The sequence below is a fragment of the Microtus pennsylvanicus genome, chromosome 11, assembly GCF_037038515.1.
Source record: "Microtus pennsylvanicus isolate mMicPen1 chromosome 11, mMicPen1.hap1, whole genome shotgun sequence".
NCBI lineage: Eukaryota > Metazoa > Chordata > Mammalia > Rodentia > Cricetidae > Microtus > Microtus pennsylvanicus.
This window is the reverse complement of record NC_134589.1, coordinates 58,805,350-58,832,010: the sequence shown is the minus strand read 5'-3', so window position 1 is coordinate 58,832,010 and position 26,661 is coordinate 58,805,350. Positions and strand designations below refer to the sequence as shown.

The 26,661-nt window shown below is 49.5% G+C and overlaps 2 protein-coding genes across 11 annotated transcripts in view; one reads left to right on the top strand and one right to left on the bottom strand.

Annotated features, from left to right (window-relative positions):
- Lrrc75a (leucine rich repeat containing 75A) overlaps window positions 1–6,624 on the bottom strand; it is a 41,522-nt gene extending 34,898 nt beyond the window's left edge. For both annotated transcript variants that reach the window (XM_075992215.1, XM_075992217.1), the window contains exon 1: window positions 5,959–6,624. In XM_075992215.1, coding sequence (XP_075848330.1) covers window positions 5,959–6,624 — 666 coding nt within the window. The remainder of the gene's footprint in view (window positions 1–5,958) is intronic.
- On the top strand, window positions 6,528–23,697 carry LOC142860669 (membrane magnesium transporter 2-like). 9 transcript variants are annotated; one of them, XM_075992235.1, is made up of 4 exons: window positions 6,551–6,662; window positions 10,648–10,737; window positions 11,974–12,017; window positions 22,040–23,697. In XM_075992235.1, the coding sequence occupies exon 4, from the start codon at window positions 22,222–22,224 to the stop codon at window positions 22,594–22,596; it is 375 nt and encodes a 124-aa protein (XP_075848350.1). In that variant the 5' UTR covers window positions 6,551–6,662; window positions 10,648–10,737; window positions 11,974–12,017; window positions 22,040–22,221; the 3' UTR covers window positions 22,597–23,697. The 9 variants fall into 9 exon arrangements, with proteins under 9 accessions (XP_075848352.1, XP_075848350.1, XP_075848346.1 ...); XM_075992231.1 differs by having other exon boundaries at window positions 11,974–12,136; XM_075992237.1 differs by lacking the exon at window positions 10,648–10,737 and having other exon boundaries at window positions 6,528–6,662.
- The last annotated feature ends 2,964 nt before the right edge of the window (window positions 23,698–26,661 follow it).

Sequence of the window (26,661 nt, the reverse complement as noted above, 5' to 3'; positions counted from 1 at the left end):
CCCTCTGCAAGCATATGCTGAAGCCCTAACCTCCCAGCTGGGGCTTTCAGGACAGGCTAATGTTACAAGGGTCCTGGAACCAGTGCCCTTAAAAAAGCATCCCCAAAGAAGCCTTTGCTCCTGCCCACAGGAGGGCACTCAGAACCACAGCCCGGGTCCACATCAGATGCTGAACCTGCTGATACCTTCATGTCGGGCTTCTAGCCTCTGGATTGTAGTTGTTGGTCAGCTAGTGAGCCTCTGGTATTTTGTTCTAGCAGCCTGAAGGAACTAACATAACTGGTACAAACACAGCCAGGATGATCTATAGCCAGGACCAGTGAACACACACAAATACAAGTATCTGTGGATATCCCTGTGTGCACCTGTGTTTTTTCACATAAAACCTTCAGACCTGTTCCTGGTGGGGAAGGAGAGTCAGACGGCTGCCTGAACTCTCTACTTAGAGGAGGGAACTACGTAGAGGGATACTAATCAGTTGGTGGATCTGTGAGCTCAAGGCCAGCCAGGTCTATACAAGAAGTTCCAGGATAGCTTGGACTACAAAATGAGATCCTGCCACTGATGCCCCTAGCCCCCCTCCCCCCCAAAAAAAAAAGAAAAGAAAGAAAGAAGAAGGAGAAGAAACCCAAACAAACAAGTCTACAAGGATTTTCTGAAACCTGACCACGTGTCAAGGTACCCAGTCTCTGGCTTCAGTCCCAGGAAGGCGCACGCAGAAAGGATACTCGGGGAAGGATGGTCTGGCTTCACTGCCCTGCACATCAGAGGCGGAGGCCAGGACATGGCAAAAGCTCAGAAGAAACAGCAGATTTAAAAACAGCTTCTGGTAATCTCCAAAAGGATGGCATTTGTTCCAAAAGGAGGAACCCCTCCTCTGCCCCACCAGATCACGAAGTCAGAGAGCTAGCCTACTATACGCCCTGTGGTTAGTTTGGCCACTGGAGGCCAAGTGTCTCTGGCTAGTGTCTCTGGCAGCCGTGGAAAGCTACAAAGCAGGTCCCATCAGAAGCCTCTGTACCTTCATCCCTGGGAGTGCCTGCATGCAGCCCAGACAGACTGGTAGAGTTCAAAAAGGAAGGCTCCTTTGTGAAGGGAATATATGCAATTCTGCAGGAGCCAGCCAGGAAAGGGGGGGGGAGGGGGCACCATCCCAGCAGGCTTTGCTCTCCGCCTGCCACCTCAGCAGAGGCCCCAGACTACACCTGCCCAATGGGATCCTGTGGTGCCAAGGCTGGGCACCATGCCACTCTTCTCTCCAAGAACACCTCAGCCTGGCAGGATGCCAGGCACAGTCAAGCTTATGGCCATTGGGGATTTCCTGGAAACTGACATGCCCAGAAACCTACAAGCAAATGCACAGGATCTGACAGCCATACCGGCAGTCTGGTAAGCAGATGCAGGGCTGAAACAGGGCATCCACGTGCTGTCTGAGGACACACCGTGGTGACAGTCTATCCACATACCTCTATCGCACAAAGACTCAGTAAGGACTATCACAAATCTGAAGGTTTTCTTTCTTCTCTTTTTCTTTCTTTCTTTTTTTTTTGTTGTTTTTTGGAGACTGGGTTTCTGTGCATAGCCCAGGCTGCCTGGAACTTGCTTTGTAGACTAGGTTGCCTCCAGAGATCCACCTGCCTCTGCCTCCTGAGTGCTGGGATTAAAGACGTGGGCTGCACTGCCCGGCAGCCTGCCGGTTTTTAATACTGTATCATGAATACTGGTGATGGTGGGTCTCTCAGTAAGCATATGACCTTGTCTGGCAAACAAAAGGTTACGGGGAGGGCTACAGGTGACTAAACACCTCACACTATGGTGGTCCTGGGGTGCTGACTAGACACCAGAGCGTGGGCTGACGTGCCCAAGAAGGGGGCCTGTGAAGGTGACGAGCACGTGTGGAAACAAGGAGCTACATTCCAGGCAGAGGAAGAATTAGAGGTCGTAGAGGGGACCTGCCTGCTCAAGGGACAGTGGCCTTCCCTCGGGCACACCCTAGAGATTCTCCCAGGAGGGATAGAGAAGGGAAAAGATGACCTTCAAAGGTCACTGTTCCACCTCTGGGGCAAGAGTCTCCAGTTCCTCTTGGGTCGGTGACAGTGACGTGTGTAACGCTCGAGAGCCCCGTGTTCTTGTTTGTGTTTGTGGGTGTGGTTTCTGCTCTCGGGCATAGGAGGCTGGTCAGTCCTGCCTTTCTGGACAGCACCCAGAGACATGAATCCAGGCCACACTGAGGTCCTCACGGCCAGTCAGGCAAACAGAGGAACAGCTCTGCCGACTACGGGTAGGCCAAACCAGCATTAAACCAGCCAACTTTCTCCCTACAGGGAAGTGGGTGCTAGGGTTTGGAGAAGCATCTTCAGAGGCCACAAGTCTCTAACTTGTGGTACTCTTGGGAGGTTGTGGAAGTTTTAAGAAGTGGGGACTCTTGGGAGGTCCTGGGACCCTGGCGCCTTCCTCTCTAATTCTGCTTCCCAGTCACTACGAGGTGAGCAGCTTCCTCAGCCACACACTCCCTGCCACGAAGTACTGCCCTGTCACAGGCCCAGATGACCACTACCTGAAACCTCTGAAGCTGTGAACCCAAACAGAGCCTTGCCCATAAACCGACCACCTCGGGGATTTTGTCATAGAAGCATCTGACTAACACAGTTGAGATGCTGCTGAACTCAGAGACGGGCCACCTCAGCGGATAGCATGCCAATCCCTCTTACGCTGCTGCTCCATGAAACAGGACAACACGGTCTGGAATTTTGGGGATAGAAGAGAAACTGCCGGGCTGAAACAGTGACAATGCTCCCTTCCATGTAGTCCAGCATTTATCCTTCATCAAACCTTTCCTTCCCCAGGACTCCTTACAGACGGCAAGTCTGAGCCCCCAAACCCACGATGGTGGACAAAGGCCGAGGTGAGGGGCGTGATAGGGAAAGGGTGGGGGAATGGAATCTTTCATCCCCCAGACATCTGTTCCAGACTGCTTCAGGTTTAGGCCTGAAGAGAAAGGCCACATGACCTTGCCCCTAGCCCAGCTATACCCAAAGTAGGCCAGATTCTCCTGGTTGCCATGAGAATACCTCTTGATTGGCAGTGCCAACAAAATTTCACACACTTGATCGCACTTGCTCTGCTCAGTACCCAGGATCCCTCTTTGGGAAATGAGGAAACACAACTCAGGAGGTTACCACTGGGCCCAAGGTCACAGCAGACTGAGGACCAAAGGCAAGCCACGATCATTGGTCCCAGCCCTTTCTCAGTTCACAGTGTTCCTAAAGGGAAGGGATGGCTCTGGGATCCTTCAAGGCAACTGCCTGGCACGCTGCCTGCACCCTTTAATCGGTGTGTGAGGCCTTGCCACAGAGGATAAGCTGGAGAGTCTCCAAGCAAGGAAACACTCCCCGAGTCCGCCAAGTGGCACCGGCAGCCAGAATGCACCAGCTCACCGTGAACTGGCTGTCACACATGCTTCTGGATTATTTCTATATGCGAACCGCAAAGCCGGGGAAACGGCGATCTGAGACAGAAGTGGTGACTGCAAACGTGGGTTCTATAGGTGGTGCTCACAGGCTCTGGGAACCTCTTCAAAGTCTTTGCAAGGTCAGGTGCGTTTGTTCGAGGAGAGGCTCTTCTGGAGTCTCAGAAAGATCAAGGACTCAATTCCTTGAGGATCGCAGGAGTTACAGACCAACGCTTTCTCTAACCCTGCATACACTCTGAACACACAGAAATCCCATGTCAACCCCTAGGGAGTCGCTCAATTGGAAGAATGTTTGCCTGGTATACACAAGGCCCAGAGCTCCATCTCCAGTACCGAAGAAACCGGGTGTGGTGGTTCATGCTTATAATCCCAGCACTTTGGGGTGAAGGCTGGGGGGATCAGAAGTTCAAGGTCATCACTGGCTACACTTTGAGTTAGAGGCCGGCCTGGGACATATATGACCTTGTTTCAAAAGAACTCCCAAACCCAAACATTTAGTGCCAACATGTTAACAACTATAGCAGAAAGTACTATGGGCATGGGGGTGGTCAACGCTGCGCTGGCTCCTGCCAGGAGAAGACGAAGATGAACTAAGATGAAAATAGGCTCTGAGGGGAGAGCCACTTCAGACTGCAGCACAGATCTGCCTAGACATTCTGCTAGTTGGTTTCAGGGTCCTAGAAAACACCCTTCTCATTTGTCACGGACATTTGGACAGCCCTGAGCTCCACTCCCACATGCTTAAGGCCAATGACCATTTCCTGGAAGGGCCCTGATCCCACATTACAGGCAACACAGGGTGGCTCTCCAGGTCCACGGCCCTCATTGTCAGCCACAGAGCAAGAGAGCCTCAGAGAAGAGGGAAGTCTAATTAACCCGGCCTCCTCCCTTTAGCCCTCCCAGGCCTGTGGCTGGAGAGGTGCCAGAGAGCCAGAGGCACACCAGCAGAAGACCCTAAAGGGAGACGCCCCGGTTCCCACAATGCAATGTGTGATTCTCCCAGAGACCCAGAACATCAGCCTCCTCCGGTGGGCTTCTCATCAAGGCTTGCTCCTTCCAGGCTTTCGTATTCGTCAGAGTGGCATTCCCAGGACCGGGGAAACAGCATGGGATCTGTACAACCCTCTTACTGACTAGTGTGCAAATGGTTTACGATGGTCTGGAAAAATCCATTTTCTGTGTGAAAGCAACAGAGTGACCATGCAGGCCATACAAGGTTGGCTTCTAATTTTCCAAAAGACAAAGAAGCACACATCACTAAAGTTATGTGGTGTAGAATGTCATCTTTCTTTGATGATTCAACCCAGGAAGAGTACCTGAGGCTCCAGCAGCCTCTGGGGCATCGCTGTGGACGTTGTTGGGGAAAGGAGAGGCAAAGGTGGAAGCCTTACATCTTTCCAAGTGCCCTCTCCTCTACTTCCTTCTCTTTTGCAGCCGTGCATACCTTAGGAACAAACTCCAGAGAAACATACGGGTGTGAGGGAAGCCATGGTACAGAATCCAGGGAGATGTGGATCCAATTAGAGATTCTGGAAGCTCCTCCCAGGAAGTTGTTCGTTCCTACAGCCTCTTCCATCAGTAATGGGAAAACCTCACAAAGGTCAGCTGAGGTTCTTCCTCCCCTATAGGCAGCAGACTACTGGGGTCCTTCAAAAATACAGGGTCTCTGTGATTCTGGGCCACAAAGCCAGACCAAAGCAATTTCATTACTGTTCTGCAGAGAAACTATGCGCCCTCCCGCCCCTGCCACTCAACAAGACCCTATAGTACAGGCTATGGCCTTCCCCAAAAGAAACAGAGAAAGAAAAACAAAAACTGAGAGGCGGGTGACAGCATCAGGCCTTGAACTGAGGGAACTGACCAGATCTCTAGCTTGCCCCTAACCAGTGGTGAGGACAAGGCTGAGGCACAGGCAGCCTCTGTTCCTGCTGGTCAAGAAACCAAGCCTAGCTTCATTCCGGCCAAGACTTCGGTAGGAGCTCATTGCCAGGACCAGCCAAAGTTAGGGAAGGTGAAACTACAATACAAAATATCACCAGGTGGCAAACGACCTAGGAAATCTTACCAGTCCGAGGGACATGCCTCAGAAGCCGGCTTTAGCAGAAAACTGCGCAACCCTGGGGACCCTTGGAAGAGGGTGATCGGTAGTGGGCAGAAAGGAAGAAGAGAGCCCTGGCCCAGACCAGGCGTGCATTTCTGTGTCCTCTCTCACCAACTATCCCTGGGGACCTGTGGAGGAAAGGAGCAGGGACAATGGTCCAACAGGTCCCCTCGCCGGGTCAGTCTTCCTCGCCCTAGCCTGAGGCCCCAAATTCAGCGGGAACACGGAGGCACCTGCTGTCACATCGCTCCATCCCCCGCCGAAGGGGGACCTTGGGCGGTGCCGCCGGGCGCTCTTGTGCCCCCCCCCCCACGCCGCACCTCGCAGGGGCGGGGCGCTCAGGTAGCGGCCGCGCCCCCCCCCCGTACCCCCTCTCCGCGCTCACCTGGCGCAGGTGCTGCAGCAGCGTCCCCGCCTCCTCCCGCCGGCCCTGGCGCACCATCCGCAGCAGCTCCTGGACCATGCCGACCCGCCGGTGGTAGGGGGGTAGCCCAGCGCCCGCGCGCCCCGCCTTGTCCCCGGCACGCAGCAGCAGCGACGCCCAGAAGTCGGGTCTTTCGCGGCGGGGGCCGGGCGCCGCGCCCGGGCTGGCTCTCTCCGCCAGGCTGCCCTTGGTCTGCCGAGTGCCCATCCCGTCGCCCGCCGGGGCTGCGCGCGCCGGGCCAAGGCCGCGTCCCCCGCCGGCTGCGCGCCTCCCCGGCGGCAACTTTAGGGGAACTGTTGCGCGCGGGAGGCGCGGGAGGCGCGGGGCGGGGGCGGCTGCGGCCCGCGCTCCCCTCGCTCCTCCCTCCTCGCTGGCCCGGCCGGCGCGCTCTCCCGGCGCTCGCCGCCAGCCCGTCGGCCCCGCCCCGCCCCGCCGGCTGCCCCGCCCTCGCGCCGCCGCCGCGTGGATCCCGCCCTCCCCGGCGCCCGTTCCTTCCCGCCGCGCGGCTCTGGGCTGGGGGTGCCCGGCGCCCCCGCCCTGCATTGTCCCTGCTGCAGCGCCCCCTGCCGGCCACCGTGCTGCGCTTTTAGGGGCCCGCGGCGCCCTGGCAAAGGCCGTTGAGCCCATCACTGAGATCCCCGAAGCTTCCGTGACCGCGCGTACGGGTGAGGCCCCGGGTGGTGGTGGTGGGAGGAGGTCGGTGCGCCTAGCGAGAGGGGGAAACTTTGGAACTTGGAGACCCTGTTCGTCCCAGAGTCTGGTTTCTCCGAGTGGGCTTCCCAGGGAACCAGTACTCGGGTTGTCCGAGGCGCTGGCTGGAAGAGCAGCCTCGCAGGCCTGGTTCGGCACGCAATGAATGAATGAGTCTCTTCTCTGGGCCTGGAAATGTACATTTAGCCAGCGTCTTGGGTGGTTCCGATGTTCACTCCTTGGAGCCCCGGTGGCTTTTAGGGTGCGTGCTGGTCGATGATGGCGGCTGCTGCACGGACTTAGACCCGGATCCTCCGAACTGGTTTTTTTTTTTTTTTGTTGGGAATTCTGCATGCTTGTTTTCTGTCTGCGAGAGGGGCCCTTTAGGTCGTCCTGCTGCCACAAAGCGGAAATGTGGCTTCTAGTTGTACGTTCCTGTTGCCTTCATCCCGGGGTTCTTCTGCCAACTCCCTGGGAACCCATGGTGCTTGAATAAGGCATATTGGGAGGCCTATGGCTGCCCGGTTCTTAGCTGTAGGAGGGGCCGCAGTTTTCTTAGCTCTTGTTTCTTTAGGTCTGCTTTAGGCGAGAGGGCTGAAGTCAACCACTTGGTGAGCCATATCAGGAAAGCCTGCCTCTCTCTGTCGCTGTCGCTCTCTCTCTCTCTCTCTCTCTCTGTTTTTTTTTTCGTTTGTTTTGTTTTGTTTTTTTTTTTGACAAGGTTTCTCACTGGTCTGAAGCTAGCTGGTTGGCCAATGAGCCACAGGAATCCACCTGTCTTCCTCCTTCCTAGCCTAGGATTGTTAGATTAACGCTACGACACTAGATTTTTTTTTTTACACTGTCCCTGACTAACCTAGACCTTCCTACATTGACCAGGCTGGCCTTGAACTCATAAATCCACCTGACTCTGGGTGCTGGGAATAAAGGTGTGGGGCATTTTTATTTTTAAATTAAATCTAAAATTAATTTCGTTATTTTTGGATTTTTAGAGACAGGGTTTCTCTGTGTAGCTCTGCCTGTCCTGGAACTCACTCTGCAGACCAGGCTGGCCTTGAATTCAGAGATCCACCTGCCTTTGACAATGCGTAGGCCACCACTGCCCAGTTAAATTTAAATTTAAAATTTAAATCAATTAAAAATTTAGTTCTTCCAAAAAAAATAGGTTATGAATATCAAACTCAGGTCCTGCTTGCAAGTACTTTTACCAATTGAGCAGTCTCTCAGTCCCGCGGAAAAATTTTGTAATGACACCTGTTAGCTAGGAACATCCTCGGGGCTTGGCACTAGGGGAGAGAGACCTAGCTTGGTTCTGAGTTTACAGCGAAACAGCCGGGTGGGTGTTGATGGATGGAAAATGCCTACGTGGAAGCCCGACGTGGAAGGGGACCCTGGCCCAACTGGCCGAACAGAATCACTGAAGACAGTGAGTCAATGTCCCCTGCAGGCTGGGAGAGGGTGAAAGTGTCATCAGACATTGAAGGTGATCAGCCATCCGGAGCTGAACTGACTGGAGAAAATGCTTCACAGAAACTGGATTACACAAGGACCTACATGATGGAGCCTGACAAGTTTGGCCAAGCAGAGACTCTTATCAGTGTCGTAGGAGAATTCTTTTCCTTCCTCCCAGAGGTGTCTTCTCTGCCAACCCCGAGTGTCCTGAGGAGGTCCTGGGTCTCCCCAAATTCCTTTTGCACAGCCCACTCTCTGACGTTCTTTGAGAACACTACTCCGGCCTCACAGCTTAGCTTAGCATTCCAAATTTCTGGTGCTTCTATGTGTCTTCTATTGGTGTCTTGAGAGTCCTGTTTGTACCCCTGTATCTCATCTCTGCAGGAAAGTAGCCATGAGGGACCCCTGTTGGCGGGTCCTTTTTCAGGAAAGAGTAGACACCATCTACCTGGAGACAGACCCTACCTTGAGCCAGCAGTTTGACCTGCTTGAGGATGTATGATTGGGGCAGATGCAGTCTCACCCAGGATTTGAGGTCATTTTTTCTCTGAATCCATCCTCCTCCAGTTTTTCCCTTTCTGGGCTTGTTCTCAGAAATGATCATTCAGACCTCCTCCATTTGTTGAGACAAGTTGAGTTGGCCCCCACCTGCTCCTGCCACCAGGGCTCCCCCTCCTGCCCTCTGTTTCAGCCACGCTTTTGCGAAACGCCTCGTATTTATCGTTCCAACTTCTTTACCTCCATCCATCCTCCTTCCACTACCGTTTGGCTTCTGGCCACAGCACATCATTGAAATGTGTCTTGCCTAGTGACCTAGTTGCTAAATTCAGTGGCTACTTTCAGTCTTCATCTTACGAAGATGCAGCATCTGATCCTGTTGCCTACTCAGTTTTGGTCGAAACTTCTTTCTAGTGTGGAATGATGGTAATGCCAGCACTTGGGATGCTGAGGCAGGAGGATAGCAAGTTTGAGGCCACGCAGTGAACTCTGGAACAACTTGAGCTATAGGGAAAGACTGAAAAGGAGCTACTCTGTGGGTTTCCTCTTGCTGGAGTTGGAACCCAGAGCCTCATGTGTGTTTCCTTGAGTCTTTTGGAGTCCTCTTTCTCACCCCTGTCTTACGTGTTGGCACACACAGGTAACGCATGAATCCTTACTGTAGGCTTTGCCGTTTATACTCACGGCTTTCACACCAGGCACACACGGATGGCTCCAGTTCTTTCTAGTTTATTAGCCAATAACTGAACTCGCCATTGGTTCACGGTTATTGACAGAAGACACGAGACTCTGAGGTTAGAGACCTAGGACTTTACTGCTTGGGCAGAGCAAGTAGCAGGAGCATCAACATGTTTGTATAAGTTCTTCTTGCCTCCAAGTCCTGCAGGGGCAGTGTGGTGGGCCCAGATGGATGCTTCATGTGCAGATGGTTTGTGTCGTAGCTGAGAAACATGAAGCTTGGAAGGGGGACGGGGAGGGGGGGATGGACGACCTACTGCTTATAAAGGAAGTCGCACATAAGACTGCTCTTCATCCTAGAGGGAGGTAGTACTCTATCCTTCAAGGTTGCTTCTTATAAACACAACCCTGAGAAGAGGCTCAGGGAAAAAGAGGCAGAGTCTGTCCATTCACAAGATGCGAGAGAGGGCCAGACTCCTGGAGGACTGTCTTTCAACAGCGGGCCCTTCACCTTCTCCCAGCGACCTTGTCCTCTCCCAGGCCTGTTGCTCACGTAGAGCACCCCTGTCTCTGTTCGCTTTCAGGGACAGGCCAGAGACCCTGGAGTGAGTGTGCATTTGATCGTCTCCTTCAGTACCTGCACCTAACTAACCAAATCTGCTCACACCAACACCAAGGTCGGCGGCTCCCCTCCGCTGCCTGTCTCTGTTTCTCCACAGGCTGTGTTTTGGGTTGTGTTATTTGCATATATTTTGGCCCTTCATCCTTTCTGCAGCTGTGAGGTTTGCTTTGTTTGTGCTTCCTGATTTCCCAGGTGAAAGATGGGGTCCTAGCCTGGTTTTAAATGTTGCCCATGGTCACCCAGATAGTGAAGGGCAGAGAGTCGAACTGAGGTCTGTCTGGCAGCCTGTGTTGTCAGTCCTTCATACCATTGGTCTTTCTTGTAGAAGGCATCCCTGTCTGATAGACAGCTATTGCCTTGGTGGAGGATCTGCCCTTTGACCTTGTTCTTTCTCTTCTCTCTGTTAGTCAGCTTTTCTTTACTATAGCAGGTACCTGAGATTCAGCTTACAAAGAAAAATGATTTATCTTGGCTCATGATTTTATTTATTTGTTTTTGTCTTATTAGAAAAGATTTATTTTGCCAGGTGGTAGTGGTGCACGCCTTTAATCCCTGCACTTGGGAAGCAGAGGCAGGCAGATCTCTGAGTTTGAAGCCAGCCCGTTCCACATAATGAGTTCTAGAGCAGCCAGAGCTGTTACAGAAAGAAACATCGTCTCAAAAAAATATTTATTTTATTTTTAATTGTGTATGTTTTTATTTGTTTATAGGTATATGCATCCAAATGCACTTACCCTTGGAGGCCAGAAGAGGGCATCACGTTCCCTGCGTGATGGTAAAGGTGGTTATGAGCCACCGAGGTGGGTGCTGGGAACTAAGCTTGTGTCCTTTGCAAAAGCAGTGTGCACTCAGCTTCTGAGCATCTCTCTAGCTCCCGTTTTTATTTTAAAACACATTTTTTTTCTTCCTTCCAGATAGTGTCTTACTACGTAGCTCAGGCTGAATTCAAATTTACCATCCTTCTGCTTTACCTGCACAAATGCAGGTCCCTGTTCTGGTGCTTGGTAGCACTGGTGGGGCATGCACCGAGGAACAAAACTGTTGACTGCATGTCTGGTGTGTCAAAGAGGGATTAGTCAGCGCCCTACAGTTCATTTACCGGCTGCGACCTCAGCGGCCTTAAGATTTCCCACTATGGCCCACCTCTTAATGTTTTCACTGCTTTCAAACAGTACCACACTAGAGACCTTTGGGGGGCATTTAAGATTCAAAGGATAGTGCTTTCCTCTCTTCTGGTTTTTCTGTCTCTTTCACTTGAAGTTATTAAGAGTGACATTGATCACCCCGAGGAGCTGTTGTGCCCTCTTCCTGATTATTTTCGTCACTCATGCATCTTCCAAGGTGCCTCTGCATCTTTGTGTGTATTGCGTTATCCTTTCTGGAATGTTCTTTTCCTTCTTCACTCAGCCATCCCCCAAGACTCAGGTGTTACCTCCTTCACGTGAGACCCCCATGCCCACCTTTAGGTGACTACTCCATTGGGGACGGTGGCGTTTCTGGTGCTTCTGTTTGCACAGGGTCCTCTTCCTCAAATATCCTTCATCCCCTCATCAGCTAATCCCTCTTTATCTTTGAGACTTCACTTGGTGTCGCTTTCTCTGGGATGGCTTCCAGGACTGCTTTGCCTCCTCCTAGCCAAGCTTAGGTGTTCCTCTTGAGCATCCTGAAGTCCCTCTGCTTGTACCAGATGCTAATGTAGTAACAGAGCTGTCATCCGTGGCAGCTGTGGTCCAGAGCTTGCTCAGAGCCAGGCCTAAAACACTGGGAGAGCTCAGTAAGCTGTTGAATGAGACCCTGCTTCCTAGTCCGCCATGCTTCGAACAGCTGTTGTTGGTTTCTTGTTGCTGGTGAGAGATTTCCTGACAAAGGCAGCTTCAGGGAAGAGGGTTTATTTTGAATCAGTTTGAGAAGGAGAGGCATGATGATTGGCGTGTGAGGTGGCTGGTTACGTTGTGTCAGATTCAGGAAGCAGAGAGAGGAATGCTGATGTCCAGCCCACTTTTTTGTTGTTATTTCTTCCTTTTTGTTTTGTCCAGGACTCCAGCCTATGGGACGGTGCTGCCCAGAGATGTGTTCCTAGGTGATTCTGAATCCAGTCAAGTTAAACATGAGGATCTTGAGCTTCCTCCATGTGCTGTTACTGTCATGTTACCTGTCTGCCTGCCTTCCCTTCCGTGAGGCCCTGAGACCCCCGGAACTGTGAGCCAAAGCAAACCTGCCCTGCTCCGGTTGTTTCTGGCTGGTGTGGTCAGAGTGGTGCCGAATCACTGAGGGCATGAGCACTGAGGAGTCGTAGATGCTTAGGCTGCCCATCAGCTCGGGTCAGGCAGGGACCACACTAGCGCTAGAGGAACTGGGCTGTGGGAGAAGAAGTGTGAGCTTGACTCTTCAGTCTCACGGTCCTTTCTGGGCTATGAGGACGTTAGGACCGACCTTCAGTGGACATCAGTCCCTCCGCCTCTGTACAACAGAGGGTTCTGTTCTCTTGTCAACGATCTTCTGCTTGATCAAATGTTAGCCAGTCTCTTTAGTTTGAGCTCTGTCCTAGGTCCATCTGTGTATTTCCTGGTAGAATCCAGTTTTAGCAAAGAACTCTGCCCAGGTCGTTTGTCCAGAACCCTGTGTCTTCATTATGTGATCGCGCCTACGATCAGTCTTTTTCATTTTGCACCAAGTCGCAGGCGGTGCTTGTTCATGCCGGCTTGTCGTCGTCAGTAAGAATCCTGTCAGGTCAGTTTAGCCAGATTCCCTCTCACTTTTCCTGTTTCCTCTTGGGAATTTTCCATCTGCTGGCCCTTACCCTCGCCCGTCTGTGCTGTCCTCTCTCTGCACTGAAAGTCTGTTGCCTGCTCTCCAGTTTGGGGACGTGATCTTGAATAAGGCTCTCTTTGTGCTGCTTTTACAAGTATTGAACTTTTTTTCTTTGACAGGTTCATTTTCTCTTCAGAGGAAGTCTTGTCTCTTTTCTAGGGTGGCCATGGTAATCCAGTCATGGCCTTTCTGGGGTGTCTGTCCACAGTCGCCCAGTCATTTCTCTATCACATTTCTGGCACCTTGGTGCCACCCGGTACCTTCTTTCGGTAGGTAAAATGCTTTAGTGCCCCGGTATTTGTTGTTTTTCTCCTTGCTGTGACGCGGTGCCTGGCACAGGCAGTTTGATGAAGGAAGGGATCATTTTGGCTCACCGTCTATCATGGCGGCAAAGTCGTAGCAGCGGAGGTCGCATCACATCTGCAGTCGGGAAGCAGATAGACATTGGTACTTCACTTGATTTCTTTGTCTTTTCTTTATTTTTTTTCTTAGATTTTTGGCTGGGTGTGACAGTATATGTCCTTAATCCCACACTCGGGAGGCAGAGGCAAAGGCAGGCCAGTCTCTCTGAGTTCCAGGCCAGCCAGAGCTGCATAACAGAGAGACCCTATCTAAAAATACAATTTTTTCTTTTTGAGCCAGGGTTTCTCTGTGCAGCCCCGAATGTCCTGGAATTAGCTCTTTAGACCAGGCTGGCCTTGATTCAGAGATCTGCCTGCCTCTGCCTTCTGGGTACCGGGATTAAAGATATGCCACCACTGTCCAACAGACATTTTTTTTTCCTTCTTTTTATTCAGTCTAGGCCTTCTGCCCATGGAATGGTTCTACTCACATTTAGGATGGATCTTCCAACCTCTGTGTTAACCCAGTCTAGAAACTTTCTCGGACATGCCCAGAGCTTTGTCTCCTCGGTGAGTTTAGATGTTGGCAAGTTGACGGTTAGCATTAACAACCACAGTCCCTAAACAAACGCATATGCCAGGGACAGATGTCAACCTCTGTTTGTTGGCGGAAGTTTGGGTAGTCCAAGCCAACCGCTTATGTGACATCCTAAGCATCCAGCACCTCTTTTAATCAGGAGTCTAGAAGTCTGAGAATACTTCACCCAGACTTGTGCTGGTCAGTCTACAGTCGATGATCAGAGATGCTGATGAAAGAAACGGCCCTCCAGGGAGGGCGAGTCAGGGAAGGACAGGAGAGCTAGCAGCCACGTCTCCAGTCTGTGCTGTCTCCGCACAGAGCCAGAGGCACACACCCAGGAGCTGTGGACAGTGACTTCATGCTCTCCTTTCTGCTAATTGGTTTTTCATTGTTCCACGCATGGCCTGCTTTAATCTAGTTATTTAGTTTGTTCTATAATAGGAACTCATAAACTCACCCTCCAAAACAAAACTGAGCCACAGCAGATATGGGATGGTATCATTTGGGCCTGGGATGTTTGCTAAATGCTTCGTCCCAGGCTTGGCTCTCTTGGGAGGTGGTGGACCCTGTAATCAACGAGGCCTGCTGGGAAGTATTAGGTCATTGTGGGCATGCCCTTGAAGGATTCCCCTCCCCACACCTTTTTTTTTTAAACTGCTTTCTCTCATTTCCCAGCTGCCTCTACTCCTGCCGAGATATGCTGCTGCCTTGTCACAGACTCCAAAGCTGTGGAGGGGCTAGAGTGGTGGCTCAGTGGTTAAGTGGATGCTCTTATAGATGATCCCAGTTCTGTCTCCAGCATCCACATGGCTGCTCACAACTGTCTATAACTCCAGTCCCCAGGGACCTGATACCCTCTCCTGGCTTCTGAGGGCACCAAGTGGTGCACAGATACACATGCAGGCAAAACACCCCCACACGTAAAATAGATGCAGAAAACAGTGGTGCCATGGACCATGGGCTGGGATCTCAACCTCCAAAATTATGAGCCCTCCCACCAAACACCGTTCATCTTTGTAAGTTGATTAACAGGGTATATTTTGCTCGTAACAGAAAGTTAGCTAATACTTGGCAGGAGCTGACATGGAATTGTAGGTGTCTCTTCCATTCCAAGATTCTGCCTCCTGCTGCTTGAGTAACCCACACCCTGAATCCGGCGTTTATCAATCTTTGTTTTTTCCCTTGTGTGTTATTTTAGATTTACTCAAGGGGAAAACTTCACGCATTCCCAGCTGAAGAGAATCGTCTGGTCTCGCTCTATCTCCTTTCATCCCCTCCCCATTTCTGTTTGGTTGTTCATTTGTGGTGCTTGGTCGAGCCTAGGGCCCAGTGCTTTCTGGGTAGGCGCTCTGCCCCTGAGTTACAGCCCCAGGCTCCTATGTACACTTCTATTTTGAGGTGGTGTTTTCCTAAATTGCTCAGACTGGCCTTGACCTCCTCTGTGGCTCAGGTGGACCTTGAACCTCTGGGATGGGGGGCCTGTGCCCCTGGCCCAGTGGTTTCTTCATCTTTCTGGTAGTTTTGCATTCAGTGTGTTTCTAAAGGGTATCTGTTCTTGCTTTAGGTTAATTTTAACTTTATAAAAATTCATCTTGGTGGTGGTGGCGCACGCCTTTAGTCCCAGCACTTGGGAGGCAGAGGCAGGAGGATCTCAGTGAGTTTGAGGCCAGCCTGGTCTACAAAGCAAATTCAGGACAGACTGTTGCATAGAGAAACCTTGTCTCGAAAAACAAAAAATCTATCTTGCTGTATGAAGTTTTCATGGGGCAACTTTGCATGCACTGGTGTATCAGTAGAGCTCTGCATTGTGGTGTGTCAGGGTGTGTCAGCGTGGACCCCTTGTGCTTACCTGGTAAGGGCCATCACACACGCGTACCTGGTAAGGCCCATCACACACGCTTACCTGGTAAGGCCCATCACACACGCGTACCTGGTAAGGCCCATCACACATGCGTACCTGGTAAGGCCCATCACACACGCGTACCTGGTAAGGGCCCATCACACATGAGTACCTGGTAAGGACCCAATGCATGCGCTTTTCTTGTAAGGCCCCATCGCACGCGCTTTCCTTGCCTATCTGTCCACTCTGTTGCTGGTGCTGCTCAGTTTGTTCATGTGTTTTCGCTCTTGTGAAGAGCATTGCTCTGACTTTTTCTTTTTAAAAGAAAAGATTTATTTTTAATTTTAACAATTTGTTTTTTCTTTGTTTGCTTTTTTGGGTTTCTCTGTGTAACCACTCTGGCTATTCTGGAACTTACTTTGTAGACCAGGCTGGCCTTGAACTCACAGAGATCTACTTACTTCTTCCTCCTGAGTGCTGGGATTAAAGGTGTGTGCCACCACTGCCCAGCTATGTAGGTGTGCGTGCCTGCAAGTGGGTGTGTGCACCTGTGTGCAGGTGCCTTGCAAATCAGTGGCATGGATCGCTAGAACTGGAGTTATAGACTGTTGTGAGCTGCTGTATGGGGGCTGGGGATCAAACCTGGGTCTTCTGGGGGAGCAGCAGTGCTCTGAATTGCTGAGCAATTAATCTCTTCAGAAAGAAACTTTGTGGGCCTTGAACGGAAAGCTTCATCTCAGCGGTCACATGCCGAAGCTTTAGCCCCTATTGTGATGCTATTTAGGGCCTGGCTTTTGGAAAGTAATTAGCTTTAGGTGAAGTCTACAGGTCTGAGTCTTGAGACCTGAGAGCTTGCTGTGTCCCCTCCTGTTCCTAAGGAAAGGCCATTTCAAACACAGCAAGGAGGAAGCTGCTAGAAGCTGAGAAGGATCCTTACTAGAACTCCACATGGTAGCCCTTAGCTTTCATCCTTCAGAACTGAGGGTTTAAATTCCTGTTCTTCTACCACCCATCCTGAGGGCTTGTTACACTGGCACGAGCTAAGCCAACCTGAGCCTTGACTACCCCTTCGTACACCCGCCTATTTCCTTTTCTCTTGAGTGACTGTAATTCTTACCTGTGTCTCTTGGGTTGTTGTTTGAGGTCAGGGCTGTAACAAAGTACCACAGTTTTGATAGGTTAAAACAGCAGAACTTGCCAGGCATAGTGGCATACACCTTCAGTTCCAGCACTCAGGAGACAGAGACAGGTGGATCTCTGTGCATTTGCAGCCTGGTCTACATAGAGTTCTAGGACAGCCAGAGCTCTATAGTGAGACCCTGTCTCTAAACAACCAACCAACCACCACCACCACCAACAAAACCCAAAGCAAACAAAAAACCCACAACTAATTCACAACAGCTAACCTAAGTCAGCTGACAAGCATCTACATAAAAATGTCATCTAGTCATGCATGGTGAAAAAAATTTTAAATTGTAAAAAATATGTCAGGACACAGCAAGACCAATCAAATTAATTAGTGAGCAGATTCATAATACTTTGTAATATAAATGATTTTCTTTTTGTATTGCTTCAGTCTTATAAAAATGGGAGGCCAACATTTGGGAGGCAGAAACAGGTGCTCTCCCAGAGTTCCAGGGTAGCCAAGGCTGTTGCTCAGAGAAACCTTGTCTCGAAAAACCAAACAAGAAAGTAATAAAGACAGGTGTTTTCAGGCCTGTTTGTAGAGGTTTATACATGTGCGGCTGTAAGTCATCCATTGTTGGACTGGAGCAAAGGCTCAGCAGTTAAGAGTACTTGTTCTTGCCTAGGCCCCCTGAAAAGAACATGGTGGCTCACAGACACCTGTAACTCCAGTTCCTGGGAATTGGATGCCCTCTTCTGGCCTCTGCAGGCACTGCTCTTGCATACACAAACCTGCCCCCAAACACATTAACCCTGATTGGTTTTCGGGCTGGGGGGGGGGGGGGACTTAATTGGGGGAGGAGGAGGGAAATGGGAGGCGGTGGCGGGGAAGAGACAGAAATCTTTAATAAATAAATAAATTAAATTAAAAAAAACTTAAAAAAATTCTTATGCCAGCCTACAGAGCAAGTTTAGACCAGCCTGCGGTTACACAGTGAGACTCTGTCTAAAAAAATAACAATAAAATGAGGGCTAGCTGGAAAAAAAAAATTCTTATGCCAGGCGGTGGTGGCGCACGCCTTTAATCCCAGCACTCGGGAGGTAGAGGCAGGTGGATCTCTGTGAGTTCGAGGCCAGCTTGGTCTACAAGAGCTAGTTCCACGACAGGCACCAAAAACTACAGAGAAACCCTGTCTTGAAAATCCAAAAAAAAAAAATTTTTCTCTTATTCAGATCCAAATTGTTCCACGCAGCATGGACACACGAGGACTGACACGTGAACCCTTATCTCACAGAAACCCCAGCAGCTAGATTATTTTTTCTCAGTCGTGTTTCAGATTCATCTTTGTTGTTAACATCTTGCATTTCCTCACAATCAAGTTGTTTCCAATAACCACCTTTACTTAGTTTCTAGATCCTTGTGTTTTTTTCTGAGTACAGAGACTAATACTTCATATTGGTAGCTGTCTGCAAACCTGGAGTTCATTGGGACTGCAAACCAAACCCAGACACTTATCTCAAACCCAGACACTTGTCTCCACGCTTTCTGTGGAGTGTGAAGGAATGCCCCATCCGCTACAGCCAGGAAAGCTGCTTAGGAAAGCAGCACACCACGGGTAGGAGTCTAGAGAGCAGCACACACCGCAGGTAGGAGTCTAGGAGAGCAGCACACCGCGGGTAGGAGTCTAGGAGACAAAACAAACTGTCGGCAGCCCAAGACTTGGCTGGCTCTTACCCCTTCCTGAGGAGTCCTCACCAGTTAGTGCATTTCCTGGAAATACTGTCCTTCCTGAGAATCCATTTCATCACCCCCGAAAAAAACAAAAATTGCCCTGGTGCTGACCAATATTGTCTTACATTAGGCAAATTATTTAAAAAAACGACTCTTGTCTCTGTGCAGAAATGTCAGGGACTCTGCAGCAATTAGCTCAGGAAGTCTGTTCTTCACAAAATAAGCAAACAAAGGCGGCTTACTTCCAGTCACAGGGGAAGAGAAATCTTAGAAACCTTAGCAAGGAGTGGCACACATCCCTTCAGGTCACTTTGTGGTTGTCACATGGTCACACTAAATTGCAAAGGAGGCAGCGCGGTGTCTCCGGAGATTATCCTCATATTCTAGGAAACACCAGGCACTCTCTCTGGATTCTCGCTCAGCACCTCCACTGTTCCGTCAGTCACTTTGTGAGCAAAAACTACCAGCCATCCCCTGAGCTTTGTAAGTGATAAACCGAGCATGCTGTTTCGTTACATTTCATATCTAGCCGACAGATATCCTGACCGTTTCTTATCTAGAGCAATTGTCCTTAGTTGTGTTGGGGGGAGTTTGTGCCCAAGGTTTCCAAACGCATTAATAGCAAGTGAAAAGGTCGTAAAGCTGGAGTTTTTGCCCTGTTTGTAGAGAAGAGTGGACACGGGGTTGTAGCCATGAGGTGTGGGGCTGGAGAGCTGGCTCAGCTGTTAGAGCTCTTGATGTTCTTGCAGAGATTTCAGTTCTGTTCCCAGAGCCCATAAGTGCCTCACAACCTTCTGTAACTCCAGTTACATTTTCTAATTCTTAGAGACATTAAAACGTTGTTACACTTATTTATTTATGTGTGCTGCTATGATATCTGTGTGGCGAGACTTCTTTTTTGAAATAGGGTCTGTCTATATAGCCCTGGCTGTCCTAGACCAGGCTGGCTATGAACTCACAGAGATCCACCTGCTTCTGTCTCCTCGGTGCTGGGATTAAAGGTATGTGGCATCTTGCCTGATTGAAAATACATTTTTTTACTGGGGCTGGGATACTATTGGCATCAGATGTGTAGAAGCCAGAGGTGTTATTCAGTATCCTGCTCCGCACTGTACACCCTCCTCTCTCTAAAATAAGATAAAAAATAAAGAGGAATCATGCAATCTAACACGTCAGTGGTGTCAAAATTAAAAAGCCGTGATATGGGCGCTGCAGAGTTGACCATGCAGTTAAGAACACTTGTTGCTCTTTCAGAGGACCCAGGCTCAGTTCCCAGCACCTCCATGGTGCCTCAAGGCCATCTGTCACTCTAGTTCCAGAGTATCTGACACCACCTTCTGCTCTCCGCGGGGGCATACACGAAGTTCACATATATATATATATATATATATATATATGCAAAATTAAAAAAAAAAAGCCTGACGCAGAATTGAGTTTCATTCCCATGCGAGACCAGTACGTATCCCAACCTCCTTTGCAGCGTCACCATGTGACTGGTTTTTACCAATGCTGTATTACCTGAAATGAAGTGTGCCACGCCCCTCTGAGGATTCTCTCCCTTTCTTCTGACGAGATAGAGATGATAGCTAGGGTCTGTGGGAGAGCCACAGTTGGGGCCTGGGCCCCGAGTCAGCATCTGGGGCAGCTGCCATCCACTGCAAATATAGGTGGCATTGTATTACTGTGTGCATGTGATGTGTATGTGTGTAGCATGAATAATAAAAACCCAGAGACAGAAAAGCAAAATAGCCAAGCCACTAGAGAAGTCTTTCCTCTCCCAAGACTGGGTAACTGCAGACTAAGCAGACTAAGCCTCTCTCCCCATTTTATGTTTCCTATAGAGCTGGGATTAAAGGTGTGAGCCACCCCACCTGGATTTGTTTCTGTGTGGAGATTGTGTAGCCTAGGGTGGCCTTGAACTCACAGAGATCCGTCTGACTCTCCCAAATTCTGAAATTAAAGGTGTGTGTCACCATTACCTGACCTCTAGTGGCTTTAGCTTTGCCTCTGGCCTTCAAGCAAGGTTTATTTATTAAAACAAATAAAATATCACTATTTATGTGTGTGCTGGTTACATGTGTTACAGAATACTTATGGAAGTCAGAGGACAACTTTTGGGAGCTGATTCTCTTTCCACTTTGTCGAGGTGTGGGTCTCACATCTTTCATCCTTCTATGTATTCTAGGCTAGCTGGCCCCCAGGCTTACAGGCTTCATCTTGCCACAGGAGTGCTGGGACTACAATGTGTGCTACTGAATCTGGCTTAAAAACAAGCTGGAAGACTATACTTTCAGGGATCATTTCTATAGTTCGTAAAAACAAGCTGGGTGGCCGGGCTGGTGGTGCACGTCTTTAATCCCAGCACTTGGGAGGCAGAGGCAGGTTGTATTCTGTGAGTTTGACGCCAGCCTGGTTTACCAGAGCTAGTTCCAGGACACGCTGCGAAGCTACAGAGAAACCCTATCTTGAAAAACAAACAAAAAACCCGAGGAGGTAAAAGAAGTAGAGGCAGGCAGATCTCTGAGTTCAAGGCCAGCCTGATCTACAGAGTTCCAGAACAAACAGGGCTATGTAGAGAATCTCTGTTTTGAAAACAGAACAAAACCAAAAAGAACAATGTTTGTCTTAAGATTTATGTGTATGTGTGTTTTGCCTGCATGCATGCCTAAGTACCACATGTATGCCTGGTGCCTGTGGAGGCCCAGAGAAGGCATCAGATCCCCTGGAAACTGGAGTTTTAGTTTGTCATGGTTTTCCTGCATGAATGTCTGTGCATCACATGCATGCCTGGTATTCTCAGGGGCCAGAAGAGGGTGTCGGATCCCCCAGACTAGAGTTGTGACCACCATAGGTGCTAGGAGTCACAGGTGCTGGGATTAGAGGCACGAGCCACTCTGTCTGGCTTGCAGATATGTTGGAAAAGAGGGAGCTTTTGTTTTTAGTCAGTAGGTGCCACAAAAGCGTATCTCATCTCAGTGAATAATTTGCCCCCACAACTAAAAATAAAGAAGTAGATTCCCTCTAACCTGTTTTGACATAAGTAGCCTTATGCTTAGGAGAAGCAAGCCAGAGCCGGGTGTGGTGGCGCTTGCCGTTAATCCCAGTACTCAGGAGGCCGAGGCAGGCAAATCTGTGAGTTCGAGATTGACCTGGTCTACAGAGTGAGTTCCAGGACAGCCAGAGCTACACAGAGAAACCCTGTTTCCAACAACCAAAGAGGGGGTGGGGAAGCATGCAAGTCCTCTTTGTCCCAGAGGTTGGCCTAGTGTCCACGCCAAGCTCGCCACTAAGGGGCCCTTCCTGCTCTTTGTGATCCAGTTAGATCAAGTTGGTTGGCTTGATTGAGCCACAGGATATCCAAATAATTGTTCTATTTCTGTGCCCCAGTTGGGTCTGCAGTGTTTCCCGCAAGACCCGTGTGTTAAAGGCTTGGTTGCAGCCTATGGCACCATTGAGAAGTGGGAAAACATTTCAGAGGCAGGACCAGCAGGATGTGGTGGTGCGATATTTATAATCTCAGTACCCAAGAAGCTGAGGCAGGAGGATTGCCATAAGTGTGAGGTCAACCTGGGCTACACCATGAGACACAGAAAGAGGAAAAGAGGTGGGCCTAGCGGAGAGGTTCAGTCACTGGGGGTATGTCCTTGATCCTTTCTCTCTCTTTGCTTCCTAGCGGCCGTGAGCTGAACACCCTGTTCTAAGTGCACCTGTCATGATACCGCCACAAGCCTGAAGCCACGAGGCCCAGTGGGCACGGAAACTTTGAAACCGTGGGCCAGGACCAATCTTTCCTGTCTCTAAGATATTTATCCCGGTGTGGAAGACTATCTTTGGGACTACCGCTCCTTCTGAACCATGGTGCCGTGGCTGTGGAAGGGGCTGATAGGCATCGGCCTCTTCGCGCTGGCCCACGCTGCCTTTTCGGCTGCGCAGCATCATTCGCACGCGCGACTAACGGAAGAGGGGAGTGAGTCGCTGCCGGCGGACATAGTTCTGCAGACGCTGTTGGCCTTTGTGGTTACCTGTTATGGCGTAGTTCATACGGCAGGGGAGTTTAAGGACAGGGATGCCACTTCAGAACTAAGGAGTAAGACGTTTGACGCCTTAAGGAGTCGCCCGTCTTTTTATGTGTTTCGTCGTCGTCATGTCCGTGGACTGTCCCAGCCTTCGGATACAGCTCGTTCTTCAAACATCAGCGCATCATCTTCTGACATACTGTTGAAGTTTTGAAGTTCAGCTTTTTACACATCAAGTAAATAGAACAGAAGCAGACTTAAGAACTGGGATTTGGAATGTAAAACCCCCTACACATCAGTATTTTAGTGATATTTCAGACTTAATTTAAAAAAAAAACTATAACCAAATAGCAAACAAACAAAAATCAAAAAGCTCTTTCTCTTAGGTATCCCGTGACAGCTGTAGGAAGCTGACCAACTGTGAGGTGATTTGGGGTGAGGTGAACATTGGAGCCTCAGCTCGAGTAAAGCAGAGTGCTCTTGATAATGCAAGTGGACCTAAGCCAGTCCAGGGGCTGAGTGGAACCCGAAGGCTTAGCAAGGAAGACATATGCCTGCATGCTTGAGCTGAGACATTGATCTTCCTCTGGCTCTGTCCTCTAAACCCAAACGTCAGCCCTTGCATGTTGAACCTGCTGGCTCTCAGACTTGCATTGGAATCTGCTGGGCTCTGCCTGCTGACTCCAGTCTTGAGGGACCTGTAGGTCCTCACAGTGTGCGGTCCAGTTCTTCATTGCCTCTCTCACCACAGGCTTCTCCTAGGCTCTCAGACTGATGAGCTAGAGGCTCTGGGAGCCATAAGCTCCAGGATGATGATCTTCCATGCTGTGTGAAGAGGCCTGTCTGTGAAGGAGAGAAGGAAGCCAGCATTCCCGGAACAGTGGGGATGAGAGGTGGAGCGAGCCTTGCCCCCGCCAGAGCAGCCATCCCTGTGGCCGGTTCCATGTGTCACTTGCTATGGTCTGGCTAACCTCCCACTTCCCTTTTGTGCTTGTGGTTCCATATGAGACTCTGTCATCTGCAACTGTGTTAAGTTTGTCAGAGGACAAGACTCAACAGGGGTACGTGTTTGTGTAAAACTATCCCCTGGTGTCTACAGAGCAGAGTCTACAACCGTCGACAGGAACCAAAATCCTCCAGTGCTCAAGAAGTTTGTTTTTAGAAAATGACATAGTATTTGCTTATAACCCATGCCTACCCTTCCAGTACTTTTAGTCATCGCTAGATTACATGTAATACCTAATGCCATGTAAATTCTGTAAAGAGTTGTCATGCTGCGTTGTTTAGGGAATAATAATAAAGAAACATCTGCATATGTTCAGTACAGATGGAATCCTCCCCCCCCCATTTTTGGTTAGCAGTTGGTTGTGTCTGTGTTTGGTTTGTTTACCTGTCCTTATACTCCACTTCTACAAGAGTGTCACCTCCCTGAGGGCCAGATCCTGTTCGTCTTGGTTCCTTGTGGTGTCCCCCATGCCCATCAGAGTGCTTGGTGTGCCCTTGCTTGTGGTATGTTGGAGGGGGAAGGTGTGTGTGTGAGAGAGAGACAAAGACACTGACAGAGCAGAGAAAGAGAGAGCGAGAGCGAGAGAGAGAGAGAGAGAGAGAGAGAGAGAGAGAGAGAGCGAGAGAGAGAGAGATCCAGACTAATCTGGAACTCAATATGTATATAGCAGGTTGGTCTTGAACTAACACAGATCCACCTGCCTCTGCCTCAAGTACTGAGATTAAAGGTATGCACAACCATACTTGACTTTTCAAGTTGATCTATTTATCAAGAGAGGCTCAATTTACTCTGAGAACCCCAATTTTCAAGACCCCATGTTGGTTGGTCTGCAACATTTACCACTGTTGCTGCTCCTTCCTGTCTGGAATTTTCTGCCCTTGGCTTCCATGATGCAGTAATGGAAAACCTGTATTTGGTACCTTTTTCCTTTGACGTCACTTCTCCAGAGATTTTCTTCCTCCTCCAAATGCCATCTGGCCCTTCTGACCTGTCTGTGGCCATCTCCCCATTCTAGGACACCTGCCTTAGTTCCTTTCCGATTGTGGCAGAACACCATGGCCAAGACAACTTATAAAAAGAAGTGTTTAATTGGGTTTATGGTTTCAGAGGGTTGACGTCCATGGTGGCAGAGCAAAGGCACGGTGGCACAAACAGCTGAGAGTTAACATCATGATCGACAAGTAGAAGGCAGAGACACACACACACACACACACACACTCTGGCAATGGTGCAAATCTTTCAAAACTCAAAGCTACTGCTAGTGACACACCTCCATCAAGGCCACACCTCCTAATCCTTCCCAAATGGTTTTTACTGGGGATCAAGTATTCACACTTACAAGCCTAAGGGGCCGTTCTTATTCAGACCACAAAATTAACACTGTTGGGCTCAGTTGCCCTCTTGTGGGCTGGTCCTTGACTGTTTAGTTGGTGCACATTCCTGTCCTTTGGCAACATGCATCCGCCTCTGACTCCATTTGTGTGGAATGGAAGCAGTGTTCTCCCCTGACTTGTATCTTGTTTCCCTTCCCCCAGGATTTTAAAGGGGAGCCAAGACCTGTCAGATCTACATTCTCTGCCTCTCTCTGGGACTCTGCCCCTCCATCCAGGCAATCCTTGTTTAGTACAAGGCTGTATCATTTAACATCTCATAGACATAACCTATGTTATAAGTATAATCCCATCTCCCTTAGCTGTACAGTCCTAGAATGTTCTAGAATGGTCTTCTGTTGCACAGCACTGTAATACTCTTGACTTCAGCCTTCCAATACCAGGATACCATGAATAAAAATTAAGCCCAAATCCTCATCATTGGAGTTCCTTCACAGCTGAACTCCTTCCCACTTCTCCAGCCTCCTCTCCATCCCATGCACGGTATACTCCACGTCCTCAGGACGACACTTGCAGGTGCTTGGTGTGCCCAGCGTGTCAGGCTGCTTCCTTTCCACAGAAAGCCTCTTGTGAAGGTTAGTTTTAAATGTCAGCTTGCCACGAATTAGAAACACCTGGGGAGGGAACTGCACTTGAGTGCCTTTATCAGATTTGTCTGGGGGGGGGGGTTTGACTTGATTGTTAACTGATTAGGAAGAGAGCCCACGATAGGTTTCCTAGGCAGGGGTCCTGAATGACGTAGGACAGGAGAGTAGATGAGAGGAAGCAGGTGACGTGGGTATACTTATTTCTCTGTTTCTGACGGTGGGTGTGATGTGATGGTCCTTCTGCTCTGTTGCAATGGGTTCTGAGTTGTCAACCCTTTCTCTCCTTAGTTGCTTTTCATCAGGAAGTTTTCTCATACTAATAGAAATGAAACTAGAACACTCCATTGGTTTATTAGGGCTGATAAAGTGCCACAGACTAGGTGACAAGAATTGAGAATTAGTTTTCAATAATTCTGGAGGCCAGGAGTCAAGATCAAGGGAGTTGGCTTTGGTCCTTCCTCCAAGGATTCTCTGGTTGACTTGTAGGTGGATGTTTTCTCCTTTGTCTTCACGTAGACCTCACGTTGTGTCTTTGTATCCTGTTGTCCTCTTCATAAGGTTCCCACCCTTACCAGTGACCTCATTTTAGCATGATTACGTCCTTAAAGACACTCATAATCTTAGGTAGGTTCTAGGGATTGGACGGCAACGTGTAACTTTTGGGGGACCTCTGTTCAGCCTGTGTAATGTGCCTCCTCCTGACCTCCCAAAATGTAATTGTCATAGGCAAATATATTCAGCCCATTCTCACAACCACAGATATCCTAACTCTTTCCTGTATCATCTTTAAGTTCAATATCTCATCTAAATTGTGTGTTGGATAAACTCCCAATAGCTCACCTAAATTGTGTGTTGGATAAACTCCAAGTATGGATCTTCCTGAGTGAAAGTTTCTCTCCAACTATGAAACTAGACCATGCATTACACGTTTTCAAAATGAACTAGTGGGGCAAATATGACCTAGACTTCCAAAGTCCAAAGGAAAGGAGAACCGAGAAAGGTCACATGTTAGGACCCCTAAACGTATGAATTTTGTGGAGTTCAGTTTCAACCCACAACAGCTTCCCCTTAGTGACCTGGAAAATGACACCCACAATTGAATACCTAATTGGCTTGCCTGCTTAGGACTCTTCCTTCTTCATGCCTTATCGTACCCCGGTGCATATTCACCTCCACCAAATCCCTGTTATATTTAATTTTACCTATCTGATTCCATGGCTGTCTCCTCTGCCAACACCTGACCCACAAGTACACATTCAGAAATCACTGCTCCTCCTCACCCACTGGGAAGACAT